This window comes from Thunnus maccoyii, chromosome 9, assembly GCF_910596095.1.
Source record: "Thunnus maccoyii chromosome 9, fThuMac1.1, whole genome shotgun sequence".
Classification (NCBI taxonomy): Eukaryota; Metazoa; Chordata; class Actinopteri; order Scombriformes; family Scombridae; genus Thunnus; species Thunnus maccoyii.
Window position 1 is genome coordinate 11,872,078 of NC_056541.1, and position 22,118 is coordinate 11,894,195.

General features: G+C 38.4%; 3 protein-coding genes across 6 annotated transcripts; 2 read left to right on the forward strand and 1 right to left on the reverse strand.

Annotated features, from left to right (window-relative positions):
- Positions 1-92: 92 nt before the first annotated feature.
- On the reverse strand, positions 93-10,872 carry gck (glucokinase (hexokinase 4)). Of its 2 annotated transcripts, none has more exons than XM_042420630.1 (10): positions 9,977-10,872; positions 5,159-5,321; positions 4,866-5,020; positions 4,463-4,582; positions 4,258-4,353; positions 4,053-4,152; positions 3,754-3,937; positions 2,885-3,040; positions 2,203-2,436; positions 93-1,943 (listed from the first exon to the last, which is right to left on the reverse strand). In XM_042420630.1, exons 1-10 carry the CDS (start codon positions 9,983-9,985, stop codon positions 1,796-1,798), a joined length of 1,365 nt encoding a protein of 454 aa, XP_042276564.1. In that variant the 5' UTR covers positions 9,986-10,872; the 3' UTR covers positions 93-1,795. The 2 variants fall into 2 exon arrangements, with proteins under 2 accessions (XP_042276564.1, XP_042276565.1); XM_042420631.1 differs by lacking the exon at positions 9,977-10,872 and adding an exon at positions 7,228-7,267.
- Positions 10,873-11,579: 707 nt separating this feature from the next.
- Positions 11,580-17,449, forward strand: ykt6 (YKT6 v-SNARE homolog (S. cerevisiae)). The gene is made up of 8 exons (XM_042421309.1): positions 11,580-11,782; positions 12,118-12,267; positions 13,118-13,200; positions 14,159-14,259; positions 14,356-14,460; positions 14,747-14,812; positions 15,134-15,235; positions 15,333-17,449. Exons 2-8 carry the CDS (start codon positions 12,164-12,166, stop codon positions 15,366-15,368), a joined length of 597 nt encoding a protein of 198 aa, XP_042277243.1. The 5' UTR covers positions 11,580-11,782; positions 12,118-12,163; the 3' UTR covers positions 15,369-17,449.
- Positions 17,450-18,008: 559 nt separating this feature from the next.
- Positions 18,009-21,713, forward strand: sb:cb288. Of its 3 annotated transcripts, XR_006098173.1 has the most exons (6): positions 18,009-18,174; positions 18,752-18,797; positions 19,626-19,697; positions 20,780-20,890; positions 21,003-21,087; positions 21,329-21,713. XR_006098173.1 is itself a non-coding variant. In XM_042421665.1 (5 exons), exons 1-5 carry the CDS (start codon positions 18,115-18,117, stop codon positions 21,375-21,377), a joined length of 312 nt encoding a protein of 103 aa, XP_042277599.1. In that variant the 5' UTR covers positions 18,016-18,114; the 3' UTR covers positions 21,378-21,713. The 3 variants fall into 3 exon arrangements, 2 of the variants coding, with proteins under 2 accessions (XP_042277599.1, XP_042277600.1); XM_042421665.1 differs by lacking the exon at positions 20,780-20,890 and having other exon boundaries at positions 18,016-18,174; XM_042421666.1 differs by lacking the exons at positions 18,009-18,174; positions 20,780-20,890 and adding an exon at positions 18,182-18,292.
- The last annotated feature ends 405 nt before the right edge of the window (positions 21,714-22,118 follow it).

The following is a 22,118-nucleotide window of genomic DNA, read 5'->3' on the forward strand; positions in this document are numbered from 1 at the left end:
AGAGAGCAGAGAGGAAAACAGGAGAGAGTGACCTCTGAAAGTCTGATAGTCACCCCACCAAATTAAATAATTCCTCAGAGGTGAAATCAAGCTCTGATGGCAGCTTTGTATGTGCAATGTTACTGCAAAGTTTTGGTCAGTATGATTTATCAACACAGAAGACCTAAATTCGGAGATCTCTTATAACGCCCCAGTAATGCACCAAATCATTATCAAAACTAATAAAAATTGTCAGCAACTCATGTCATAACCCTGTTAATCAAATACTGTATTTACAATGACATAATTACTGTCACCCATCACAAATGTAATGACCTAATTGTTACAGCATTGGGTTTTATCATTGTTTTTAAGGTTTTTCTACTCAACCAGACTGAGGGGGGATGTCCTCAGCCAATTAGTGGTGAAAGTAGAGTTATAACAATATTAGTTACACTATCAGGAAAAAACAAAGTTTCAGTTAATGGTGACTATGAAAAATGATGAATGAATAAATGTTGCGCGTATATTAAGAGTTGTAGTAGACAAGTCTGTTGTAGATTGAATGATAGTGCTGGAGGACAAGAGGAAAGTCAAAAGAGCTCTCATATGTACAGAACCAATTAACATCACAACAGCAATCTTGGTTTTATTACATGAACAAGAAGGTTGACATTTTTGAAATGCAAAATTGTTGCCATGATTATCAAAAATCCCATTGTCTTTTCAGATAAGCACCATAAAAAAATAATGAACAATATGTGAATAGCTGCTATTTCTGTGGATATGGTCAGATTAACTTGTAGATGTTTTTTGGGATCCATTTTCAAATGTGTTCCTGAAATAAAACCCCCAAAATCTATCATATTATACTCGTGTTTAGTAGGTTCTACCTCAGTAATAGAACATTAACAGGATTATGATGCTGTTAGCTGCAAATCGTCATTGCATTAATGGTGCATTACATTACTGAGAAGTCATTACTTTAGCATTGCTTCAATGGTGCTGTTTGTCAACCCTGGACATTCTGCCATGAGCTGACAAATAAGTTTAAAAAAAGGGGAAAAAAAGGGCACTGTTTCAAAAAGATTGTTTAAAGGGTCAGAAATCTCATCAAAACTCAAAAATATTTAGCAAGATATGAAACAAAGAGCATGAAAATAAAGAACAATAGTTTATAATTAAGCAATTTTATTTACAGTTCAGCTTATTAATATTCAAAACTCATTTTATTATGCACATATGAGACTACAACTTATTGGCCAATACACAGAAGTTGTAAACACTGATTTTAAATATACAATTCCGAAGACATTCATTCCTCACAGACAAATTACAACACAATAACTCAGTGAATTTAATTTAGTCATACATTTACAAAAAATAATACTTGTCTTGTACATCAACCACTTTACACTGACTTTATATTACATATCATCATCAATAATACAACATTAGACATTTTAAAATGGGTCAGTCCATACCCAAAAACAATCAACAGGCAGTCATACTCAGGTATTTAAAATGAGCTTTCATGCCACCTAATGCCGTTGGGTGCAACAGTCAACCAATTCTCAAGTTCAGAAACATCTTTAAATTGCAACAAGTTGGTCTAATACATGGAGTCTATAAATCAAGTTGTCTGTTGCTTTCTTGTCTGAGCATCTTCCTGTGATAAGGATCCCTCCTGCTTCCACACAGACAATCATCCTTCAGCCGGAGCCTGAGAAAGGACAGAGCTTTGGATGACATGTCATCAACGATGTCAGATCAGAGTTTAGCCAAGCTCGCTTCAGTGCTCAGTACACAGCTCCCTTTACTGCGTCAGCATGCATGCAGCCATCTTACAGGCTACTGCTGAGATAAGGGCTGCTCCACGACCACTCCCCTCCTCTGACTGGATGAAAGTGATCTCGCAGTGAGGTGTGAGGTCCCAGACAATTTTGTGGAACCTGTCACAGAAACTAGAAAAAAAAAAACAGTGTTTACTGTACAGAATGTCTCCACTGTTCAGTTGTCTCTTTTCTTCACACAAATATTGATTTTGAGAGTTTAATTCAAAGCCTACAAGCAATCAGACTTATGTGTGGGAAATAAGAAAATGTTCTATATTAGGATTAGGATGTATTTTCCTTGCTTGATTTTATTACTCTCTTAGCACTTCAATACATTCTGAAAATTGAGATATTCAGAAGTTTAAAAGACAGGCATTGCATTCCTCACCATGGGTGCAGCTTGTAAACAGATCCGTCAACCCCCACTGTGATCTTCAGGGCCTCTTGGCTGCGTCGCTCCCTCATTAGGTTGATCACACCAGCGAGTCCTGCACCGCACATGTGAGCCGAGCGAGTGGAAACACTCTCACAGACCAGACGTACGATGTCGCAGTCCAGCTCTGACGGCAGTACACCCAGCGAGGACAGGATGTTGTAGATCTGCTTCCTGTCCCCAGAGTCACTAAAAACAAAAGGATGAAAGACAAGATGAAAATATTAGTTTAGTTTATTGATGCGTATTTGCACATCACGTGAATTTCTGTACAACATTCTTGCTTCTTCATGTTTTCATAAAAAAAGATAGCTTGACAATAATTGAAAATAGTAAAACCCATAAAACAGACTAAAACTAGAATCAGGTGAAATCAGAATATTAAATCAAGCAACAATTAAAGCGAACCAAATAGCTTCCTCCTACATATTTGTGTTATATAAAGTTATGTCATCAACATAAGCTTGTAAGGATAAAGTCCAAACTTATCATATCTTATTTTTGTCAGATTTTTAGGCATCATTAAAAGAAAATAGTTGTCTTAAAGCTGCTTTTATTATCTTCATGTGAATTTTTTTCATCTTGTAATTGTTTCTGGTGAATGATTTCAGCCAGGTTGGCACTCGTCGATGCTCACCTCTCCACCTGTGAGACGTAGCGCGTCTCGAAGCTACCACGTGTCTTCAGCGTCTCTGAGGCTTCTCCATTAAACAGCAGGTTCTCATTCACAAGCTTCATCAGAACAAGCCTCACCAGCTCACCCATATACTTCCCGCTGATCAGCTTCTCGTATCTGCAGGATGCAAGAACACAAGAAGAGACAAGTGAGTTTAAAAACCAGAGAAGCACTTACAGGAAAGGTGAGAAAACAATACAACAAGAGGGTATTGCAATGGTGGAAGAAACAGGAAGGATATGTGCGTCAAAAACCACATGAGCAAACAACTTTCCTTTTCTACACAAGTTGGAAAAGAAGGAAAGCGGATGAGAGATGCAACGTCAGTGCTTAAGAGGCTGAGTGAGGCTGGGCTCAGCAGTTGTCTGTGTAAAGGGGCTGCTAGTGTAAAAGGTAAACAGCCATTAGGCCGACAGGCACTATGGCAAGCAGCGGAGAGGGATCATTAATCTGACACCCCCACTTGCTGACTGACCACTGACGTATGAGGGCCCTGACCACTTACAAGCATCCTCAGGAAAAACAGCTGTTACCTTAGCAACTACACAGAGACCTCAGGTGAGAGTCAGGTGAGTATTGTCAGAGAGGATTAATTATGAAAAACAGAAAGAGAGTGTGGCATGTTTTAAATGCCAAAGTTAATGTTTCACTTGCAGTACCTTTAATGAGATATTGCTATGAGCCTGAATGCCTGATGAATAACACTTATCATTAATGCGTGTGCATAAGGAGGATGTTGGAAGACATATAGAGTTGGGTCAAATACATGACAAGCTTTCCTGTGTGTACATTTTAATGCATGTTTGAACTGAACGCGCTCTTTGACTCACAGCTGCTGTCCGGGGTTAATCGAGGTCTCGTCCACCACTCTGTCGTACTCCAGTCTGAACTCCTCCAGCTCCCCGTTGTCTCCGAATGCCCCCCACTCTGTGTTCACACACATCCGGCCCTCCTCCCCTTCCACCAGCTCCACAGTCTTCATCTCCTCCATGTAACACACGTTACAACCTGTACCTGATGGAAAAGCAGAAATACAGACACGCTTGAAACGGCATGTCTCTGTGACTAAGTGTGTTTATCTTTAGTGCATCATGTGAGCATGCCTCTGTGTGCGTTTATGACATCTTACCAACAATCATCCCAACTTCACAGCTGCGATCCTCGTAATAGCAGGAAATCATGGTGGCTACTGTGTCATTCACCATGGCAACCACATCCATCTCAAAGTCCTGCATGACATCAATATCACAATGTATTAACTGTCATCAAGGCTTGGTGTTAAAATCTCTCTTTTGCTGTTTATTATAATAAATATTCTCTCTGATGCAACTTACCCCTCGTCTCTTGATAGCATCTCTGAGCAAACCCACAACATTGTTTCCCTCTGCACCAGAAGCCTTGAAGCCTTTGGTCCAGTTAAGTAGGATTCCCTGAGGAAAAACAGAGCATCTAGCTTATATGAATGAACAAAGACAAGCTTTTTTTTGGTTTTTTTTTATCATTGACTTAAAATCTGTCCAATACAGTAGAATATCCTACCTTGTCAATGTCCTCGTGTCGCACTGGAAAGGAGAAAGTAAAACCTAAAGGAAGTTTCTTGTGCTTGATGTGGTGTTTGTCCAAAAAGTCTGACATACACTCTGCTATGTAGTCAAACAGCTGCAAGTAGAGAGAGAGAGAAGAGAGAGAAACAGGGTATGAGATGTGGAAAACCCAATGCAATAAGTATTGCTGATTTAAGTCTGAGAGTTTTAAAGTCAACGTTATGCCAGTGTTTACAGAAAACCAGACATTTCTGAGATTTTTCATACTGTTTGATGGGTAAAAGTCACCATGTCAGCAATATCTGCTCTACAAGTGGACAACTACAAATATCCGGCAATGAAAAATCATTAATTATTGATACCGAAATAGAATTGCTATAAAAATACAAGTCACTAACCATTTCAGCAGTCCCTGTCATGGCATCTTCAGGAATGGAGTACATCTGGGTCTTAGTCTCCACCTTCCAACTCCTCTCCTCGTCCGCGCCCACCTTCACCAGCATCACACGGAAGTTTGTCCCTCCCAGGTCCAGAGCCAGGAAATCTCCCACCTCTGTCACAACACACACCACATCTCAGTGCACATACAGGCTTTCACTGCCTAGATGATAAGCAGTGGATTACATCTTAGTCACATTAGCAGGATTTTATCTAAAAAGTTAGAATTTGATTTTCAAGAAACAGTACATACCTGATCCCTCAGGGGTGGAGCAGACGTATGTGGGAAGCATTTTGACGCTGGCCTCTTCATGCGTCTCCAAACGCAGTCCTCTGACCATCTCACGCTGCATCCTCTTCATGACCTCTTTTAGTTCTTCCTTATTCAGCCTGAACTCTGACAGGATCTGCTCTACCTGCAATTAAAGGAGAGAAGAGGTCAAGAGCTGCACACAAGCCAATTATCTTTATTTTTTACTTACTACTAGAGGAGCTTTTACTCATTTTGAAATGAGAATAAATGAAAGAACAAGTAATAAACTATACAAATCTATCATTTATGACACAAAACAATCAAATATGTCTAGAGAGAAATGAAATATACTGCTACAGAGTTACCACATCCAACCATATTTTAAATAAAGTACAGGACAAAGTAGCGATTACGCTTCTTTCCTCTCAAAAAAAAAACATAAATCAAAAAAAGCACAAATGAGTTGAACAAAAGTGTTATTTCATACTGTAACTGGAGACAGAAAAGTGAGTCTTACTATGAGGATTTTATCAACCACAGAGCTGTAACTACGAGGCATCTTCACCATCTGGTCAAGATGAGAGCTGACACACGGCATCTTCAAAATGAGTCTCTGCGTGTGTGTGTTTCTAGGTGTGTGCTGAGTGTGTGTCTACCGTGTGTGTGTGCAAAGCCAGTGAAGTGAATGAGAACCTCAGCTGTTTTTATACTCAAGTAAAGTGGGCTGGCTTCACCAAACGCCCACCTCTTCCAAATCTCACCCCATCTGCAGACGTAGGTTCAAACACTCTCATACACACACACACACACACACACAGGGTAGTCAAAAGTTTAAGAAAAAAGCAAGCCAAAAGTCTATGTGACCTTATTTCTAAAACGTGATAATTGAGCTTTATGAACAGTTATTTCGACAACGCATTTGGATGTATTGATATCTTTTCTATCATTTTATCTACAACTAATCTCTGCAGGAGACTATAATTAAATTATTAAATCCCTTTAATGAAAAGCCCTTAAATAAACCACAGTAACATTTGTAATATGAATAAGATGCTGACGTATTTAACATTGAAAACGTGCTCTACTTCATCATACTAAATGCTTGTCTGCAGATTTTATGAATTATGTCATCATGATATTTTTGAAAATGACTTGACAAATGTTGATAATTGCACCTATCACAAATTGTCATCTAATTTTGATCTTGTAATACATGTTGTGAGCTATTTGTTTATCTGTTGTTGCTCCCTATATTGGTCAAGACTTGCTTGAGCATGAGTCTTTAATCCAATTAGTGCACGTGTAAAGAAATGTATACGCCTTACTGTTAGGTTATGTAAACAATCTCAGGTGGCCTTATAACCTTGCAAAAAAGACTTGAGATAAGTTTGGTCTATTATTCTTTGCTCTCATGCGGAAAGGTGTGACCTATAACCTACATAGCTGACCCAACTGACTCACATTTTGCAGCTCACTAACACAACCAATAAAATAAATTTCAACATGAAGCAAGACATCTGAACACATCATTTTTTTTTATTTAGGGTTGCTCCATGAGGGGAACTTCAGGCCCCCAGAGAGTTACGCATGTATTTGTGAAATTATAGTCATGTCTTAAATTAGCAACAGTGAGGGATGAATGACCTCTAAAACTAACAATAGTATGCTGCAGGTGAAGGCTGCCTGTGCTTATCAGTTCTAGTAGTTTACCTGACCAGAGGACAGAGCTAAAAAAAGCTCTGACCTCTGTCTGTAAGGTAACCGTGATCCTCTCCCCCAGTGCCCTGACACTAGGATCTCTAAGCAAAGCCTAATAGTGACACTGACATACAGACACAAACATTAATGAATAGTAGTATAATCCAATACTGCTCATAATTTATAAACTCTAGCATGTGATATATGTGTATTTTTCTTGTTTAAACCTTGATTTTCTCCTTAAAAGAACCCTTAAGTAGCTTTAAAGTTTGGGAAAAAAGAAAATTCTTTCATACTTTTTGACAACATCAAGGCTGTCCTAGTTTGATCTCATCAAATATGTTGTGAGTTATCTTTCTCATGTTGTTTACCTGTTTTTGCTGCCTGGTAAGAACACTCTTGAAAATGAGACTTAAATCCAATGAGTCCTTATTTCAAAACGTAAAAATTAAAAAACACTATTAAAAAAATCAAATAAAATTTCACCTTAATTTGTCAGTGTAAAGAAATGTATACCCCTTACTATTAGGGTAAATTAACAATTTCAGGTGGCCTTATAACCTTGCAAAAAAGACTTAAGATATGTTTGGTAAATTATTCTTTGCTTTCATGAGGCATAATGTGACCTGTGACCTAAAAATATATGTGTATTTCTTGTTTAAACCTCGATTTTCTCCTTAAAAGTCCCCTTAAGTTGTTTTAAGCAGTGGTGGAAGAAGTATTCACATCCTTTACTTCAGTAAAAGTAATAGAGCAATGTAAAAAATGCTCCATTACAAGTAAAAGTCCTGCATGAAAGATCCTAAAGAAGTAAAAGTACATAAGTATTAGCAGCAAAATGTAGTTAAAGTATTGCAGTAAAAGTATTGGTTTGGTCCCTCTGACTGATATATTATTATATATGACACCATTAGATTATTAATACTGAAGCATCAGTGTTAGAGCAGCATGTTACTGTTGTAGCTGCTGGAGGTGGAGCTAGTTTGAACTACTTTATATATAGTTAGCAAGTTTAGTCCAGTGGTTCCCAACCTAGGGGTCGGGCCCCTCTAAAGGGTCACCAGATAAATCTGAGGGGTCATAAGATGATCAATGGGAGAGGAAAGAAGAAAAAACAAAGTTCTGATACACAAATCTGTTTTCAGTTTTTGGACTTTTTCTCTAATCTTTGATTTTTGGTGAAATATTGGATCATTTGAACATTTATTGAAATGAAACCATGTGAGAAGTTTAGAGGGAAAAATCACTATTTGGTGGAGCTGTTAACAACTCACAGACATCTGAAATGTGACCCCGACTACACACTGTTTTTTGTAAGACTTCAAAAGCCAAAAAGGTTGGAAACCACTGGTTTCATCGTTAACAATGTCTTGTATTTTAAAGGCTTGTTATATTATCCATTGTGTCAAATCTTCATCTGAAAAGTAATTAAAGCTGTCAAATAAATGTAGTGTAGTAGAAAGTACAATATTTCCCTCTGAAATGTAGTGGAATGGAAGTATAAAGTAATATAAAATGGAAATACTCAAGTAAAGTACAAGCACCTCAAAATTTTACTTAGGTACACTACTTGAGTAAAGGTACTTAGTTATTTCCACCACTGGTTTTAAGTTTGGGTAAAAAGAAATTCTTCCATACTTTTTGACAACATTAAGGATTTTCTAGTTGTTTCATTGAAGCTATATAATAATTATACCATGTAAAATATTTCAACAGAAGATATCATGTTTTGTTTTGATGCACCATTACAACAAATGTCAGTATTTTAGAGGTCTTGTCCATCATTTTCTAAGGATTTCAACAAAATTCAGCCTGATCTATCTGGTATGTTTAGAAACTTTGGGACCTCTACTACATTCAAAATGAAGTTCTTTGGTTTTGAACAATACTTGCCTTGCCTTCAAGAATGTACCCACCTGTGTGTCAGATGGGTTGAAACAATTGACAGGTCATTTGGTGTATAAATCAATAATGTTTATAAATGTGTGTTTTAGGTGTGTTGGGCAAGCTGAACGGCTGCTAAAGTATGAATTTAATCAGGCTACTTTGACTTTGACCAGAAAGAGTGTATTTATTGTCGGCTGGGTCTAACTACAGGAGAGTGCCGGGAATACACGCACACTCACTGAGAACTGTGACATTCAGTTTGTGTTGCGTCCATGTACGGTTAAGAGTTGAATGTGTGCCAAGTGCTTGTCAATAGCTGATTATCCGGTTAATTTAACCTTCTGGGTTGTTTGCACAGAGGCCTGCCTGATGGATCTCCATTCAACCAGCTGTGTCTCACAAAGTAAACCTCAAAGACCGAGACAACGTGTTGCTAGATTACAGGAAAAGGAAATGTAAAGATCTTTAGGCTTACAGTATATTACCTCATACATCAAGGAATTTGTGTCACAGCTCGTACACTGCTGCACATGAGTTGATTCATTAGGATCAGTACAGTGAGGTGGAAAGCTTTCACCTCAGTCTTGTCATATGTAACCGTCTGAAACATGTGCTACATCTAATTAAAGCAAAGATGGAACAGATGCTTACTTGTGTGTAGCTAATTACGTCTATTTATGGTGCTCAGAAATTCTTAAAAATATCCTTGAACTATGAATGATTCTCATTCTGAGGCCATGGAGCCCATCTACAGCTCCAGGCCTCTAGAAATCAAGATTGCTAATTAACTTACTGTACTTACACAATCATTTGCATACTTACTTACCTTTTTACGTTGTCTTATTGAATTACTAGCATTTTACTCACTTAATTACGTAATTGTAGTCAGGCTACTTACATACTCATGTAGGGCCTTGCCTACCCACACTTTACACTTTTACTTAATTGGATATACATCAACCTATGTTCTTAGTTACTTACTTCACCTACTCACTTATTTAATTATCTGCTTATAAACAGATAGATGGATAGATAGATAGATAGATAGATAGATAGATAGATAGATAGATAGATAGATAGATAGATAGAGCTGCAGATTGTGAAATGAACATGTTAAAGGCAAAAGAGAAGCAGCAGCAGCATTATGCAAAGAGAGAGAGAGAAGCAACATACAGTATGTCATCAGTAGGATACAGTAAAGACTTTTATGACCTCAGCCAAATTTTTTCTTACCTTATCCATCGTATTACGACGAGGATTTAAACCACTAATGTCCTGCCGACCATCAGTGCTCTTCAGTGCTGTTCACTCGTCCTCCAGGAGCTTTGATTTGATTCTTATGCTTCTGCTGTTCTGGCGTTTTAACTCCGTGCACGTGTCAATAAAATATTATCCTTTTATGTGATATTGCCCAACCATTATTGTATTCCCAACACATTTGCGCTACATAATGTTCAGCAGCAAGTCTCAAACATATTTACATATCTGCAGTATTTTCAAAGGCCTTTAGTTGGTAAACAGTGAAATGAAATATCATTGGATGAAATATCTATGCATTTATCTTCATTGTTGCAGGTATTTTTATAAAATAACACGAGCATTTGTCTACATTATGGAAAGACATATGAAAAAAATATGTCTTCATCTTCATTCCTGTAGATATAATACGTAAAAACCTGTTGCTTGTCCTCCTTCTTGTGGTTAACAGGTCCAGTCAATATCCGCATCGGCGCACTGGAGCAGCCCCAAAAACCAATTAAAGAAAAGAAAAAAAGGAACTCGAGTAAAAGACTTACTTTTCCATCCAATCCTTAATTCCAGTGATGACCCATAACATTTTAGGGCAAAAATAAAATTAAGAAAAATATTAAGCAAGTTTCCAATTAGTAGCTGGCCTCCTTACTGACAAAGTCACTTCCATATCTAAACGCAAGCAAAGCTTATAGTTCCAGGAAAGAAAAAATCAGTTCTTTCCTCTGTACAGCCGGCCTGTCAACAGATGCACCTGAAGGCTGAAAACGATTTCAGTGTGTTGCCTTGGCAATGGATTACAGGCACACTCCTGCCATGGAAAAGACCACTGAGTTAAGTGGCCAGGAGGAAATTGTTAAATGGAGCAAGATTGCTAGAGAAAACATCAGTTGAGGGTGGCATGTCTTTGGTTGAAAAAACAGTTGGTAGACTCACAGGGCCACTCACAGATGTCTCAAATAATAGTAATTATAATAGTAGTAGTAGTAGCAGTAGTAGTAGTAGTAGTAATCGTAATAATGTAATTTGAGCTGGTAACCATTCACCAGTGATAATCATCATTATCATCATCGCAAATTAATGAACAGTCATATATCAATTATTTATCTTATAATAGATTCATTATACGGCCTTTATTGTTTGTTTTTTTAGCTAATTAGTCTATATCATGCCTGAAGACGAAAGTTATATCATTTAACAAATCATCTGTAGACTTTTAAAAACCTTCATCAGAAATGCCATTTTTCATGCAGTCTTCTTTTCAAATACAGTATATTGTTAAAAATCATATTTAATACAAAAATGAAATCAATTGATCACATTTTCTTTATCAACATAGAGGGGGGAAGGAGAATACAAAATTCTGCCCTTCAGAGTATTAAAACTTTACACACCTTTTCATGATGAGATCTTGCTTTTTTATTTTTGCCAATTTATGGCTGAATAAATCTGTCTCAAGCTGGTTATTAATTAGAATCGCAAGATATCCCACTGACTGGACAAATGAAATATCTGAAAGCGATCTAGACGGTTTCTTGATTTACAGCCGGAACTATGAAAACACCGGCGTGTTTGGTTTCCCCCGGAACCAACATACCGTTGGACCTTTCGAGGATCGTGACGTGGTGATTGGTCACCAATCTGCATCTTGTAAACTGCTCACTTTAGCGTAAACTATATTGTGATTAGGTGGCTGTGTTTCTGCGATACAGACGGGCGAGTTTTAGTTTTTTTGGACTAAAAAGTTTATCCTGCTGCTTTATCGGCCATCAAACAGTTTGCTGTGTGGTAAGTTAGCTGAAGGCCTCACGAAGACCAGATAGCATCTGTAGCTAACTGTCTGCTTCACTTAACTTTTTAGAAATGTGTTCAAGTTTTACGTATATTTAAATTATTAGCACTCCGGTGCGATTGTACCATTCAGCATCTACTAATTAACTTGTCGCCACCAAAACAACAACAACGACATCGATAATAAAAAGATTGATTCAAGATAAACAATAGCCGGCTAGCTTGTTAACTAATAACAAGGCGGCTACTTTCACTTGTAAGCTAACAGGCAGCTGAGCTGGAGAAGAGATAATGCTCTCATGTGATTCTGCTTGTGTCATCCTCCACATTAGATCGTATCTGCTGTGACTGACACACCAGGACTGATCCAGCGGCAACATGAAGCTCTACAGCCTCAGTGTCCTTTATAAAGGATCGACCAAATCCAACCTCCTCAAAGCGGCCTACGATCTCTCCTCCTTCAGCTTCTTTCAGCGCTCCAGGTGGGTTTGACAGACCACAGCCAACATATCTGAGCAATGACAGTTTAACTTTAAGGACGGGTTCACGGTTTCACAAGTCTGGTTTAAAACAACAGTCAGGTGACCAAATAAATATAGGCTAGTCATTCCTCCTGTTCATACTGGCCATTAGAAGATCCCTTCATAATGCATTTACAAAGTAAGTGATGGGGGACAAAATCTACAAGCCTCCTTCTGTGGAAAAATGTATTGAAAAGTTTATCTGAAGCTAATATGAAGCCTCAGCTGTCCAAATTAGTCAAATCAAGTAGATATCTTTCAACGTTACAGTATTTTTAGTGCCAAAGTCCCTCTATTTGTTACTATACTTACACCGCAGCTCAACAGGGAAACACTAAAAAGACTGTAAATATGACAGATATCCACTTGATATGACTAACACAGACTGCTGGAGCCTCATATGAGCTTCAAATAAACTTTTAAATGCATTTTTGCACATAATGATTGTGGGCACACTGTGGTTTTTGGCCCCCATCACTTACATTAAAAGTGCATTTGAAGGGGATCTTTTAATAGCCAGTATGAACAGGAGCAATGATTACAGCGAGGAAAACCTTTTACAGTGTTCATATGGGCATCTGAATGTTGTTTTTAAGACAGATTTGAAAAATAGTTGATTTGTATTACTTACATTTTCTGTGTACCATACTATATGTAACATTGAACCTTCCCTTCAGTCTTTTGGTTTAGTTTTGCAGTCACTTTAATAATAGATTACAAGCCTCAAAGTGAGTTTAAGTAATAATATGTGCCGGATCATACAGGGGTTATTTTCCTACCAGAGACATTTTTTTTTTGTTTGTTTGTTTAGTATTCAGGAGTTCATGACCTTCACCAGTGCCTTGATTGTTGAACGGACATCACATGGAACTCGTGCCTCTGTCAAAGAACAAGGTAAAAATGGCAGGTTCAGCCCAGTTTGAATGTTTCAAAAGTTTAATTTTAGCCAACTTGATTGCAGTTTAACATTTTTTTTACCTAATTTGACTCAAATGTTAAACGCATAGCTATTTTCATTACATAAAGTTATTTATAAAGATAAAGTGATTTTAATTCTGCCTGGAAACGCTTAACTTGTCCTCTTTTTTTTGGTATTTGGTCTAGTTCACACAATGTCTGGTGTTACCCAGTCCACAAAAGCAGTATCAACTTGGTGTTGTTATGTATGAAGCAGAAGTATGTTGTAAATATTTACAATACAGGGATGTCCGGGTGGCTGCTGCACCAGGACACCCCTGTATTGTAAATAGAGGATGCAAAACATAGAACAAGCGACATCCCATTGATACCCCTCTCCCTCCCTTGTGCATAGTGTTACTTGTACATCTTACCTGATAATCTTAACTGTTCAATTAAAGTAAAAAAACTGTGTCAAAAATATAAATGTTTACAATACAGTTAGGACTAAAGTAGCTTTGTTGGTGAAAAAGTGTACTGATATTTCATATTTTAAATCTAAATTCAGTAATCATATAAAACACACAATAAACCAGCCATGCATGCAGCTCCATCTGTCTGTTAGCAGCTCTTACATAAACACACCTGAAGTCTCTTGCTCTGCAGTACATTAAGACACCACTTTACTGACCCAGTATCAAACATGCTGAATTATTAAAAACCATAGACATGTATAACGACACGTTTCATGATACTAATGTTAAAAAATGTCAGCCATAATTCATGATGATTGCTCATCAGTCATCATACGGAGGTCATTGTGTCAAGCTTTCGTTTTACTTATTCAGTTTTATGTCTGCTTTTCTCAGCAAAGTGTTGAGTTCACTCGTACCATAAGTACCATTTTCATTACACCTCTGTTTTGATCATTAACGTGGTTTTGTTTTTCTTTCAGAGTACCTGTGCCATGTGTATGTGAGAAATGACAACCTGAGTGCTGTGGTCATAGCAGATACCGAGTACCCACAGAGAGTCTGTTTCACATTGCTAGACAAGGTGATGAACAACACATGTAAAAAAAGACGCATCATTATCGCAATTTGCTGTCAACTTCAATATTGAGATTGCTGTCTTTTTTTCTTTTTTTTTTAGGTTTTAGAGGAGTTCTCCAGGCAAGTGGACAGTATAGATTGGCCCTCTGGTAATCCTGAAACCATAAACTATAAAGCCCTGGATATTCACCTTTCTAAATACCAGGTTTGTAATCTGTTGATCAGAAAATGCATCAAAGGAAAACCCTGATAGTCTGTGACCATAATTGGACTATGATAGCGTACTGAGAACAATAACACATTGACTTGTTTGCCTTCAGAGTTTCCCAATTCCCTTGACTTGTTGCTACACTAATGTTTTGACATTGTTTAAATGGTGTCTGTAAATGCTCTGAAGTAAACCTAAGGATGGAAGGGTGATAATGAAGTGTACGACAACCTGTTTGTGTCTGATCAAATGTATCTGACAGCTTGTTTTTGTTTTTCTCCAGAACCCCAGGGAAGCAGACGCAATGACCAAAGTGCAGGCAGAGCTGGATGAGACAAAGATCATTTTGGTAAATAACCTCCCTAAGCTCAAATGTCTTCATTCGCTTAAATTAGAAGATTGTTTTGTCTTCCATCAGAGCAGAACACACATGTAGTATATGGAAAGCATGTCCCTCTAGAGTACTAAACTGAGATGAGCACAAAGCAGTTGCTTCTCAGCCCACAGATCTAGATCTCACTGTGAACTATGATGGGAAAATAATCCGCAGGCCGGTCTATTGTCATGGCTTTACATGCCTGAAATATTGTGTAGCATGTCCCCAGCCCTTGTCAAGTCATAATCTCTACACTGCACAATATTTTATAAAACAAATATTTTCTTTCTGCAGCACAACACCATGGAAAGTCTTCTGGAGAGAGGAGAGAAACTGGATGATCTTGTGGCCAAGTCAGAGCACCTGGGAAACCAGTCCAAAGCTTTTTATAAGACTGTAAGTACCGATGATTCGGTTGATTTACACTGAACTATGAGGTTATGACTTTTTTAGATTCCTGACTGTGTACGTGTTCATTCATTCAACCCTGCAGGCGCGGAAACAGAACTCATGCTGTGAAATCATGTGATGTCGCTGCCTCGTCCTCGCGGACACGCCTCTCTCTGCCTTTCTGCTTTTTCCCTACAACTCCCATCATGCACCAGCCACCAGCTCTCAACACAAAGGACAGAACGGATGCTGTCTAATCCAGGATGGGGTGCCAGGATGAGAGGGTGGATGGTGGTGGCCAGTCTTAATGTGACCTATCCGGATTGTGACTGATGGGGGCTGAAGGAGTGATGGGGTTTGGTCAGGGGAAGAAGAAGAAGAAGAAGAAGTAACATTTGAATTAATTTTAACCATTCAAAGGGTAAACATCTGTGTGGTGTTTCAATACCAGCTGGGGACATAATAGTGTGACGTCATGTATTGGTGATGTGTTGTTGAAATGTCTTTAAACCATTTAATGTTATTCAGATTGAATCAAATGTTAATAGTTTGATTTCAACTCAATTTTTTTTTTTTTTTTTTTTTTTTTTTTTTTGAAAGTGTTAACCACGGTTGTGCTTTTGTTTCAAGGCAAACCTGACAATCTCACAGTCTTGTGAATTAATACAGTGTGTCGGTTAAATTCTTCAAACCCTTTTCTTGTAAGGCATAACCTGTTCTGCCTCTAGGTGGCCCTGTTTATTTACTGTATTATTTCATGGAGCCTCAATGTTGAGGTCAACCTAAAAAAAAAAAAACAAACTCTGAGAGCCAAGACTGGATGTGGCTGCTCGGAGCTGTGATATCAAAATCTCATAGAATTCTACAATGATTTTTAAACACTGCTATACTGGATTAAGTTACATTATTTCCTTGATTTATTCTGTCTCATGGTGTTAAATGAAATCTTAAACATTCCCACTTTGGGTGATTGTGTTATTGAGTGATGATGCATCTTAAAAGTTGATGAGAGGTGAGACATTAGATGAAAAAAAAAAGCATAGAGATGATTTTCCATAGACTCAGCCTTATTGCAGTGTGGCTAACATGTAACCCGCCCTGTTCTTTTCTTTAAAAATTATGTCATCTAATGAGAAGGACAGGACTTGTAAGCTATTCTCTTTCACACTGTGTACAGTTTCAGTGCTTTTCTCTCTAATAGCCAACTCGCATTAAACAAAAGCAGGTTTTTAGAGTTCAGTAACCCCATTGGACCAGTCCAAGGCTCGCTCGAACCTCTTAAACCTGGAATCGCTAACATTTAACCTAATATTCAGTGTGACTGAGACTGACTCTGAGAAGCACTTCAACCGGAGATGTTGTTGCACTCTCTGGCCTCTTATTGCGTGCTAGTCGAATGTTTTCTCCTAAAACGTTTGAAACGAGAGAACAGACAGATGACATTATAAACTGAGTGATTTCACAGCTGTCTCATATATTAAGACACTCCACTGCTGACGTTTCTTTTCTGTCAGCCCTGTTTTCTTTGTATGTAGGTCTGAGTGGGTATAAATTCCTTTCTTCAAGGACTGCTGATCAGTTTAAGATGGAGAGGTGCCTTTGGTTGTGTGTCGTAGATGTTTCTCTGCTGTCTTTCTGCTGTGTATGTGCGTGTGAATGATTTGCTGATATACGTCTTCAGGCTGCATTGATGTTTGAGTGGCTGTGTGTATGAACTGTTGTGTGTGTGTGTGTGATCTGAATTTGCTCTTTCTGCTTTTACAGTGTAATTTTTTGTGCAATATCTCTGCAGACTGTTGGTGTATCTCTATAACGTGGAGAGAATAAATTGAATTATTTCTCTTTAAGGACAGTAAATTGACCTTTGTATGCTATTCTTATGACTAATTCATATGTGAAGCTTGTCCAGGGTTCATTCTGAGATATTTGTTAAAAATTCCTCCTTTTTTCAAAATTCATTTCAAAATGTGCTGAATTTGAAAATATGTGAAATCTTTGGAGTCATGCTGTAGCTATTTGCAGGTCAGGTGTTGCTGGCCAGTGTGTTAAACAGTCTGCATTAAATGTTTTGATCCAGATGTGGTCTGCAAATTTAAGACAAAAACTTCAGATAATAAACTGTTCTTTTCTGTCTGTACTAACATTTTGTTTTTGGAACATTTACTTGATTGTTTACAGAACATGTAATCTTGCTTAGGTAAATAAAAAAATGGCCTCTGGTGTGCCATGTCGTCTTTTTTCAGACATTCAAAAAAAATTTGTGAAATGGCAGTGAGGGCTTGACAGGAAGTCCTGTAAAACAGTATAAAGGTAAACTTCTCCGATGCGGAGTGTGGAAGCCAACAGTCCTATCTCTAATCAGCAAACTAGTTCCTCACTGCTTTTCTGCAGGAAGGTCAGTTTGAGAGGCTAATGCACCCTTCAGTTTTGTAGGAATATTGGAGCGTCATGTGAATGCGATTTATAACAACCTGAAAGTTTACTTTAGTAATACGCCTGGGACATCATCACTATCAAAGAGGTGGTTGGCAACGAGGCCTTTTCAACATGTTAACTCGCAGTCTTAAAACATACAGTATTAAAAAGGATTTTAGCCTTTGTTTCCATTGTTGCATTTTCTCCTTAAACATGATTACATGACCGAAAGCCAAATACAAAAAACATTCTTTAGACAACATGAGCAAATATTTATTAACCTGTTTCCAATATAAATACGTAATAGGCTACTTAAAAGCCCACTTGTAGTACTTTGGGGTACCTTGTAAGTGAAAGGTACGAGTTTTACGGAAGCACATGAAAGCAGCACGACAGGCGCTTCCCAGCGCACAGCTGAGGTGAGAACAAAACAACATGAGCTGGCGAAGTCTGACCGCATAGCCTCAAAAATGTGGACGGAGGTGAAAAACAACAGCAACTATGTCACCAGCAACGGAAACAGCTCGAAAGTAAGAATCTAAAAGAGAAAACAGGCGCTGTTTTTCTCTTTCTGAACAGCAGCAAAATAACTTTTGTCTGCCCAGGAGTGGGTGTCTCTTTCGGGATATAGTCCTACACAGAACGAAGGTGAAAATCTCTCCACATTACTGATAAATGTGTTTGCAAGCCTGCTGTGATTAGTGTTTCATTAAGGTTTTTATCTGGCAGCTGTTGTTATGCTGCAGCAGAACAAGTGCTGACTCGACGCAAATATTTAGGAAATATGTGGCTCACTTATATTTTCTTATCTAGCATTATTTTCTTATCTTTGCCCTTAAGCGCTCATTTTCCACATTGTTGGACTTCCTGTAGCAAGTTTTCCACTTCTGCTGTAACCAGCATGACTTGTTGCAGATAACATCTCCTTTCCTCAGTTCTTTCTCACTCTATGTGTGTGTTACAACTGGAATTGTATTTAATTGTAGAGTTTAAGCTGCAGAAGGCGACTTGTCAGTCGAGTTGGAGTGGTGTGTCCTGCAGCCTGTCGGTGCCCTGTGTGCTGCAGTTTTTGTTCATTCAAACACGGATGTTTTGCTGCGTTTACAGATGGCTGACCCAGATCTGACATGGCAGCTTCTTCAACAGAGAAACGGTGAGGTTTATCTCTTCTTTGGGTTATATCTCATCTATCTTCCTCTTGAGTTGAAGTCATGAACTCACCAGGGAGGTCTAAACAGTTTATCCGGGCTATGATGCATATATTACATCTTTTTATGTATTTTAACTCAAGTATCCACGATCATAGTGTTATATCAAATCCGTGGGTGGATACAAATCTTTCAATACCACATATACCACATACCTGTCTAGATCACAGTGCCAGATGAACTGGTATCCATTTCAGGCAAATTCCATTCAGTTGTATGTGTGAGCTTTAGATGATGCAGTCGGTGCTTTGTAGTTCAGAGCCAGACAAGACAAACAGCTCCAGAGAAAGCGAATTGGTCCTCACCCAAGATGAAAGTGCACTGGTCACATAACTTGCTTATTATGTAATATACCAAGGGGGAAAATCATGGAAACATACTATATGAAACACAGTAGATGCTGCTCAAGGTTTCCTGACAGCATTAGTAAATGAACTGAAAATGGATGTTTTGAAATTTTAGATACACATAGAAATGTTAATACAACATTCTCAGGTTACCAAAAACATGAGAGTTTTTGACTGAAAAGGAATTCAAGAGATTGGTTCTTGCTGCAACTGTTGTCAGTCTTGAAATCCTCAGAGGATCACAGGAAAACAGGTCATCGCCCTCTGAAAAAGAATTCAATGTACTGTACTGCAAAATGCAACCGTAAATAACTGAAATATTCAAAAATAACCATGGATTAGAATGAATAAATGGGAAATGCATCACACAAACATGCTTTGTTATTAGCATTGTTTTCAAGTAGTTCTATTTTTTTCTCCATGAAGTTTCAACTGCAGCTGCCACTCGTCCTTCTGGCACAGACGACTCTTTAACCAGGACCAGCGGCATCATCCCTGGTGAGCACCGCTTTGACTCAAATCTGATTTCTTTACAAATCCTGTAAGACCTGTTTCAGAGGGAAAAAAACCCACATGATTTCTAAGATGTACCACCTTGAGTCAACAAAGCAAATACAGAGTGTATGTTTTATTTAGAGAGTCAAGACCACATCCAAAGGGGAATCAAGCTACATCAGCAATAACCAAAATCCCCAAACATTTTATTTGGCAGTTCTCTGTGGAGAACTGCAAAACAACAGACATCTTTGTCATTTTGATGAAATTGCTTGGGGTTGTTTTCAGTGGCTGAGCCAGAAACCCAGGATTTTCCAGTTATCAGTACACATAATGAAATGTGTGAACTTTCAAACCAAGATTTTCCAAAAATACTCAGTTCTGAGAGTGTTTGTTATACACATTAAAAAATATAACACTTCCATAACACACACTTCTGTCTGTGGGTGCATTTGTAAATGCAGTGCTTGGGTCTGTTTCTTGCTTATCATTTGAACCTTGTGCTAGAGAACTTTTGCACTTTGCTGACCTCAGGTCCTTCATGTTTACATACCTCTGTTTGCTTGGGGAGGGTATAGACTTCCATGTGCCCCCATCAAAACATATGGAAGCTTTCCCCTGAGAGAGTGTAATACATAGCGTACAGACATATGACCAAACTGGAGACATCACTGCTGGGAGTGGAACCTGAAAGTGGTGCCTTCTTGCAACCCAGATGCCCGTTGAAATTTTTGAGTTTGTGAAGGACTTTATCACTTAGAAATCATATAACACGGTCTCAGTAAGCTGTGCACTCCTCTGACCTGAGTTGCTGATAGAAGTGGAGCTGGTGTAAAGATGTTTAGCTACAAACTTTCCGTTTCAACACACAACTCCCTATCTTCTCATCAGGATAACATTTTGTTTGTGGAAGTTTTGCATTTCAAATAAGTGTCAGTTAACAAGAGCCAGACCAGAAGTCTGAAATTCCACAGGTCTCAGTAATGCTCAGTGATATTATGATTGCAGGATAACTGCAGAGCTCTGAAAGGTGACTCTGACAGAAATACTCCCAGAGTCATAAAACATGCTTTTGTTTTCTGTAGAGGAACTGGTTCACTCAGCTCAGCAGGATGAAAAGCAAGGAAACAAATTGTGTCTGGATTAGGCCCAACAAAAAATACAACACGCAGCGAATCATGCTACGCTGCAGTTGTGTGAGTTGTTTCGTGTCTGTTTGCACAGTACGCTCTGGTATCAGCATACATGTAGTTGTGTTTAAACATGTGCAAATAAATATATGATTCCTGTACATTTCTGTGCTTGCAGGTTTGATTGCAGCCACAGTGTTCATCACTTTTTTACTTGCTCTCTATGCCGTCCTGTGGAAGTGCATGGTGTCGCCGCCACAACGGTAAAGACAACACACACAAGCTCTAACTCAATTTGGCGAAAGCTACAATTTGATTTTGTTGACACAGCAATCTGGCAAACTTGCCTTTTAGTGTCACATGTCTGAACTTTGTATCGCAGTTCGTCAAAGAGACATAAATTGTCTCACATGATCGGCACCTTTTTCCACTTCAAATTAAATTGAGTTACTGATTTATTGCAGTGGTCAAGCACACGCACTCATTTGTGTTTTTTCCTTTCAGAAAACACAGCAAGGCGAGAGTAAGAGTGCAACAGAGAACGTCTGTGTGAAGACTGGGCCTCGTGGTTGAAAATACCCTGCATCTGTCCAGCAGGTTCTTATGGATCTTAATGTTGCAGACCAAAATCTGAGAGCAGACTTTGCTCCCAGTCTAAGAGTAGCACCAGGGTGACAATATGCCACTGAAGATCCTCCTTACAGATCCAAAGATCAAACCGCAAAAAACTAACTGAACTGAGTGGAGGTGCCACCTTTTCCCCTCAGCTTTACTGTTTGTTGGTGGCTCCTGTTGAAACGAAGCTGGCAGGTCAAACTGTTCCGCTTTCTTGTGGGGTTTTTTTTTTTCCCTGTGAACTCTGCACTACTGAGGGATGAGACAGCTCAGGCCACCGCTTGCTTCAATGACCAATAAACTGTGTGTGTGTGTGTGTGTGTGTGTGTGTGTGTGTCTGAGAGAGATTATGGTATATTAAGTATATGTAGATTTTTAGGTGTGTGTGTGTGTGTGTGTGTGTTGTACCTGCTCCAAATGGACAGTTGTGTCTTAAACACTAATGTATTCTAGCATAGTGTTTCTTTATGATATTTTAGAACGCACATAATGGCATCAGTAGGTTCCCTTTGCATATAACTTCATATTTCTTTATTTCTAAAAGATGTTTAGGGAAAAGCTGTCAGGGAATTCAGGATCATCAAACAACCACCTCTGTTCAAGTCTTAAGAAAGAATTAACTGGGAATCTAGTCACTGATTTTGATTTTTTTTTTATCGTCCTATGTTGTCTTCTCTGA

Bases quoted from the DNA above. Each gene is read 5' to 3' on its own strand.
- gck (XM_042420630.1), bottom strand. The intron at 3,938-4,052 runs GTAAGATGTCAT...CTTTTCCATCAG, and splicing joins TGAAGTTGGGATGATTGTTG to GTACAGGTTGTAACGTGTGT. The intron at 2,437-2,884 runs GTGAGCATCGAC...TTTTGTTTTTAG, and splicing joins TACGTCTCACAGGTGGAGAG to TGACTCTGGGGACAGGAAGC.
- ykt6 (XM_042421309.1), top strand. From the start codon at position 12,164: ATGAAGCTCTACAGCCTCAGTGTCCTTTATAAAGGATCGACCAAATCC. The intron at 12,268-13,117 runs GTGGGTTTGACA...TTGTTTGTTTAG, and splicing joins AGCTTCTTTCAGCGCTCCAG to TATTCAGGAGTTCATGACCT. The intron at 14,260-14,355 runs GTGATGAACAAC...TTTTTTTTTTAG, and splicing joins GTTTCACATTGCTAGACAAG to GTTTTAGAGGAGTTCTCCAG.
- sb:cb288 (XM_042421665.1), top strand. From the start codon at position 18,115: ATGTGGACGGAGGTGAAAAACAACAGCAACTATGTCACCAGCAACGGA. The intron at 18,798-19,625 runs GTGAGGTTTATC...TTCTCCATGAAG, and splicing joins GCTTCTTCAACAGAGAAACG to TTTCAACTGCAGCTGCCACT. The intron at 19,698-21,002 runs GTGAGCACCGCT...CTGTGCTTGCAG, and splicing joins GACCAGCGGCATCATCCCTG to GTTTGATTGCAGCCACAGTG.